Genomic DNA, 6587 nt, shown 5'->3' with positions numbered 1-6587 from the left:
ACGTGTCTGGATGAACACTGCTTGAAAAATGGCAGACGAAGGAAAGCTCTTTTGACTCTCAGATGTCTGACATCTGTGTGTGTATGTGTGTGTGTGTGTGTGATGTGTGGTGTGTGTGGTGTGCGTGTGTGGTGTGTATGTGTGTGTGGTATGTATGCATGTTAGTGTGTGTGGTGTGCGTGTGTGTGTGTGGTATGTATGTATGTTAGTGTGTGTGGTGTATGTGATGGTGTGTGTGTGGTGTACATGTGTGGTGGTATGCGTGTGTGTGATGTTTTTGTGGTGTGTGTGTGGGTGGTGTATAGTGGTGTGTGTGGTGTGTGTATGGTATCTGTGTGTGTGGTGTATAGTGGTGTGTGTGGTGTGTGTATGGTGTGTGTGTTATGTGTGTGTGTTGTGTGTATGTGTGTGGTGGTGGGTGTGGCATGTATGTGTGATGTGTGTGGTACATATGTGTGTGTAGTGTGTGTGTTATGTGTGTGTGGTGTGTGTGGTGTGTGTAATGTGTGTGGTATGTATGGTGTGTGTCGGTGTGTGTTGTGGTGTGTGTATGGTATGTATGTGTGTGTGGTGGTGTGTGTGTGTGATGGTAATGTGTGTGTGGTGTGTGTGGTGTGTGTAATGTGTGTGGTATGTATGGTGTGTGTCGGTGTGTGTTGTGGTGTGTGTATGGTATGTATGTGTGTGTGGTGGTGTGTGTGTGTGATGGTAATGTGTGTGTGGTGTGTGTGTGGTATATGTGGTGTGTGTTGTGTTGTGTGTGTGTGTGTATGTTGGTGTATGCGGTATGTGTGTGAGTGTGTGTGTGTGTGGCAATGGTGGTGTGTGAGGTGGTATGGGGCTGAGAAAAGTCTCTGGCCAGAGACTTGCAGAGGTCCACTCAGCCAAAACAGAGGCCATGACAGAAGAGGCAGCAATGGCTTGCTTAGAGCCTTAGGATGCACTGAACCGGCTGATAGCAGCACAGACCCTGGGCCTGTCTGTCACCAGGTGGACTGGGAGAGGGCTGAGACAGGTGAGCAGCAGTTCTTGTGTGAGTGCCACAGCTTCTGCTTGCCTCTGGCCGTGAAGCCCTCACCCTGTCACCACTGTGAAGCCCTTGGAGGTGGCTAGCCTAGAACACAGTGGGAGCATGCAGCTTGCTCAGCGTCTCTAGCAAACGTCCAGCTCAGGGTAGATCCATTCAGTGCGGGCACAAGCTGTATGCAAAGTTTATTAGCAAAAAAATGGGGGGGGCGCTGGGTGGTGGCTGAACATACCTTTAATTCCCAGTAACTGGGAGGCAGAGGCAAGGGGATCACAATGAGTTTGAGGTTAGCCTGGTCTATAAAGCTAGGTCTAGGACCACTAGACTGTTGTACAGAAAAGCCCTGTCTCCAAAAAACAGACCCCACCAAAAAAAAAGAGCGGGAGGAGGAAAAGGAAGGAAAGAGGGAGGAGAAGAGGGAGGAAGGGAGGGAGAGAGGAAAAAAAATTGTAACAGAAAAAGCCTGTCATGGAGCAAATGCTGAAGGTGACTAAATAGAATATCAAAAAAAATTTTTTTTTAAATATACATCAAAGCCATCTTCTATAAAACTAGAGAGCGAAGTAGAAACACCAGAACTCGGTGGAAACTGTGCGGGTTGGTGGAAGCCATATGTGAGCATGCAGAGGCCTGAGGAAAAGGGAAGAGCATCCGAGATGCTCACAGGAGGCTGGGTGAGCCTGCGCTCTCGGCACGTGAGTTTGCGTCCCTGAACTACACCTTCAGAAAAGACCCAGAGTGGGAATAATAAACACAACGGACAATTTCTGGGGAAAAAATTAAGCAAGACACTAATAATCTAATCATGGAAACATTAGTAACACAAATATATTAAGGAATGCATTTTAGGGATGCGTTTAGAAACTGAGAAAACAAAAGAATTAATCAAGAGATTACTTAATTATATGCAAATGTACTTAAACTTGTATTTTAAAAAGACTCTTTTTCTAGGGAAAATACAAATGGTAAAAGTGACTTCAAGCAATCAGACAGCATATGAGTTGAGAGCCGAGACTAAAGAGACCACAAGCACATCAACTGCCCTGAGGACGAGAGTTCAGGAGGGGACCACTTACTGTCTCCTTTTAGAGTGACTTTAGCCACACCCCAGAACAACCATTAGGGTTTCCTCAGTTAAGAGAAGGAATAATTGAGACCCTAAGTGCCCAAAGATCCAGATGAAGGAGACTGGCTTGGAGCATCAGAGAAGGGGAGAGGAGAAGTCACTCCACAGATGGCCGGGAGAAGCTCGTATCCTGGAAGCACTCAGCAACATCAAGAGGGTCGCACTGCAGCCCCTTTACTCTACAGCCCTTGCGTCTCCCCCATCATTTCGTTACTCTGTCCTGTCGTTATTGGTAGTCGTCTGTTTACTTGTGAACTCCTGGGGCTTCTAGTGTTGGATCATTTAAGCTGAGCCTTAACTCTCTGTTGAATGAGGAAGTGGGACACTTTTGTGGAGTGGTGGGGCACAGTGAAGAACGTGTTGACTCAAGCCACCCATTGCTTTACATCATGGGGTTCGGCAAATCTGGGACAGCTACAGAGAATGTGTGAGGTCTTTCTGGATCACAATGGAATCTGCTGAGTGCAGTGGCTCTCAACCTCCCAATGCTGCGACCCTTTAACATTATCTTGTTGCTACTTCATAACTGTAATTTTGCTACTGTTATGAATCGTAACATAAATGTTATGCAGGATATCTGATATGAGACCTCCCCACAAAGGGGTCAGGACCCACAGGTTGAGAACCACAGGGCTAGAGAGACAAGTAGGAAAGACTAGCTTAGAGCACGCTAATGAGTAAGAGAAAAATAAGTGCATATTATGCTTTGCTTATAAAAAGTCAATTATAAACAATCAAAAGCTAGCTGGACAGTGGTGGTGCACGCCTTTAATAGTCGCTGTACTTGGGAGGCAGAGGCAGGTGGATCTCTGTGAGCTCACAACCAGCCTGTTCTACAAAAACAAGTTCTTAGACATCCAGGGCTGTTACAGAGAAACACTGTCTCAAAAAAACCAAAACCAATCAACCAAACAAACAAAACAAAAAACCAGTCAAAAGCTAAATCCACCTGGTTTTCACATGATGCCTTAAGAAACCCAGACTCTGAGGTCTTGATGGACAGCAAGTTCAAACTGAATGGCTATAATGAGCAGTCCTAACCTCCAAGCTGCGGTGGATGGGCCTGGCAGGCTCTGCTGCTCATGAGGACAGGGTAGGTTTGCTGTGCTCTGAGCTGCCACTCGTACAAGGACTGGTTTCCGAGTGCTGTGCTGGAGTAAGCACAGAGTTAAAGTTGAGGATAGTGAGAAGAGAGGCCACGAGCCAAAAAAAGAGGCTCAAAAATAGGTTATGTAGGGGATCCATTAAAGACACTGGGCTATTTTCTTTGAAGAAGAAAAGACTTGGGAGAAGTGATAACATCATCCAGCAACCGAAAGCCGTGCCGAGGGGAAGGGGCTGGAGTCGGTTCTGAATCACCTTGAGGGTGTGACTAGGAAGAATTGACAGAAACCAAGGGCAGAGCAGATTTCCACTCTACACAGTCAGGACTTCTGAGCTGTCAGAGCTGCTGGAGAGAGGGAGAGCAGAGAGAGCTTGTCAGCTCGGTGCTCCAGGACACACGGCATGCCCCGTCAGCAGTGATGGACCACGCCGGATGTCAGACTAGCTGAACTAGATGGCTTCTGCATCTTCCCCTCACACTGGAACCCATGACTGACAGTGACCTTCAACTTACCATTTCCTGATGGGGACTGCCTGCGAACCGTCACGTGAACATGGTTAGCGAATGCAGGCATTCGACTGATACAAGGCATTGCTACATTCTCAAATGATCTTAACTCCATCCATCATCATGATCTCCACTTCCCTCTTAACTTCTCTAGCTTTATAAAGATTCTAATGTATCAGTGTTAAATGTGATATTAGGACTACCATTCAAATTTTTGAAACGTTTCATAAAGCAGTAGTTTTTCATCTTTTTACTAAGGAAGGAGAGACCAGGTATTTCATATACCGGTCATAGTCCTGGCGCTCGGGTGCAAAAGGCTGAAATAGCTGAGTTTGTATGTATCGCCTTATAGGGCACAACTCATTGCTAGCAATATCAATTTTTCTCACAAAATGTGTGTAAAAATGTTTCCACAATAGTAAAGAGTAAATCAACATACCCACTGATAAATAAACTCCATTTACTGTGATAAAACTTGACTAGGGTCTTTTATCTGGCATCTTCTTATGTCCCAGGAATTTTCAGGCATTGCAAATGTGCCATTGGGTGACAAGACTAACTAGTCACAACGTAGTATGACTCGGAAGAATTGCCAGATAAAAGAAGGGTTAAATTTATTTGTGATGGGGCTGGAGAGATGGCCAGAAGACCAGAGTTTGGTTCCTAGCACTTACATCAGGAGGTTCATGACTGCTTGTCACTCTCTAGAGAGATGGAACACCTCTGTTCTCCTACTCATTACACACACACACACACACACACACACACACACACACACACACACACACACTAATTGATTTTAACTTTACTTGAGATGTTTGACATATTTTTCTCCACCAAATTCCAATATTGTGACTATGTATAGCAAAAAATATGCCATTTCAATTTTTCCCACCGATTTATGACTTGGCAGAGATCGACACAACCAAGGTAGGCTGAGCAAAAGGAAATAGGAGACCCGAGAAGAGAGGTAGCTGGACACACACTCAAACCTGATCTCCAAGCTGTTTGTGTTAGGGTGTCAGCAGGATATCTGTGGTGACACGTCTGTGACACACCTTCCCATATCACAACCACATCACCCTAACAATGAGGAGTAAGGAAAACTGGGCTTTTGTTCGAGCCAAGCACGCCTAAGAATCAATGGGGTCACTTGCTAACCGTTAACAGATCCTCCTGCCCATCTTTGTGAAATGCTTGCTAAATCTGCAACACAGCGGGGGGGGGGGGGGGTCTGGACCTGTCTCCATTAGCCCTACCGTTGGTCTGCTTCATATCCACCTAAGCTCTTAGCGTGGACCACTTAACCCTCAGGAGCCTATCCATGGATGATCAATGCCATGTCTTCCAAGCAGAGAATTCCAGGTTAGCAGGTGGAAGGGCTCAGGTTGTTCAGAGTGTGATGTGGGAGTGTCATATATCAATCTGTTGATTTCATTGGTTAAGCAATAAAGAAACTGCTTGGCCCTGATAAGTTAAAACATAGGTGGGAGGAGTAAACAGAATAGAATGCTGGGAGGAAGAGGAAGTGAGCTCAGAGAGACGCCATGCTCCTCTCTCTCTGAGGCAGACGCGATTCAGCTCCGACCCAGGATGGACGTAGGCTAGAATCTTCCTGGTAAGCGCACCTAGCGGTGCTACACAGATAATTAGAAATGGGCTAAATTAATATGTGAGAATTAGCCTAGAAAAGGCTAGCTAGAAATGGGCCAAGCAGTGTTTAAATGAACGCAGTTTGTGTGTTGTTATTTCGGGGCATAAGCTAGCCAGGCGGCAGGGGTGCTGGGGACGCAGCCCCGCCACTCCTATTACAACAAGAGTGGGCACAACTGAAGCAGATATGGGTCACCAAAAGGCATTCTGCACATGCAACGGAGATGAATCTTCCATACCTTGACCCCCATAGCTGGCATCGATTCCAGACCCATCCCAGGAATCCACAGCACTGTCCACGCTGGGGACCGTGGAAGGGTACACGTCAGAGAGCTTGCCAGGCTTCTGTATCGTGGAGGAATCCTCTTCACCATCTCCCAGGTCACTCGAGTGGCTGGAGATGGGGAACTTCTTGGGACTTGATGCTGGTTGGGCTTTACAGACAGGGAAAGTGTAAATTCAAATGAAAAGCTCCTCGAATACTCTAGCTAGCGAGTTATTTCCCTAGAAACACATACAGACAGTAAGCACATTCTTTTAGGAAAGGAAACACACTGGAAATCCTTAATTGGGACTTCTTGTCTCACTCACCATCTGTCTGTTTCTTGATTTTCAGGGTGACAGTCTCTCCTGCCATCTGGAGCAAGTGGATGGCTTCACTCAGAGGCTTCCCCTTCAAGCTGCTGCTGTTGATGGCTAGGATTCGATCTCCAATATGAATTGCTCCAGTCCTGCAACACCAGACAGGGGCAGGGAAGGTAGATGCAATCCCTGTCTGCTTCCTGGGGTAAATTTCCCAATAAGCCTGCACATTAATTATAATAAAGCCTTGGGGAGGTCTCTAAACTTCAAACTTAGCTTCCTCCTGGGAAATGCTGTAATGGAATCTGTTGGGAATGATTTTTAATAAGTTTCGAGAATGGGACTTGGATGTTTCTTAAATTCTGAGAAAGCTCAGTCATCTGGTAAACGCCTTACAGGTTCCCAGGAATGAGCTCTATGGAACAACAGATGCAGCAGTGTGTGGCAGGCGACACCCTGGTCCCTACAATTTTAAAGTGTTTACTAAAGAGAGGTGCTCACCTCGCCATAAGACAAGGACAAGACTGCTGTGTGTAGACAAATCTCGGAAGCCTCTATCTATCTGTCTGTCTATTATCTGTCTGTCT

At 46.2% G+C, this 6587-nt stretch overlaps 1 protein-coding gene across 1 annotated transcript in view; it reads right to left on the bottom strand.

Moving 5' to 3' along the window:
- The window catches only part of Grip1 (glutamate receptor interacting protein 1), a 263579-nt gene that overhangs the window by 39741 nt on the left and 217251 nt on the right, over positions 1 to 6587 (bottom strand). Inside the window, 2 exon segments of the mRNA XM_005357916.3 lie at positions 5658 to 5852; positions 6010 to 6149. Coding sequence (XP_005357973.2) covers positions 5658 to 5852; positions 6010 to 6149 — 335 coding nt within the window.

This window comes from Microtus ochrogaster, chromosome 24 (assembly GCF_000317375.1).
Source record: "Microtus ochrogaster isolate Prairie Vole_2 chromosome 24, MicOch1.0, whole genome shotgun sequence".
Taxonomy (NCBI): domain Eukaryota; kingdom Metazoa; phylum Chordata; class Mammalia; order Rodentia; family Cricetidae; genus Microtus; species Microtus ochrogaster.
Note: the sequence above shows the minus strand (reverse complement) of the source record. Positions and strands in the feature narration are given on the sequence as shown.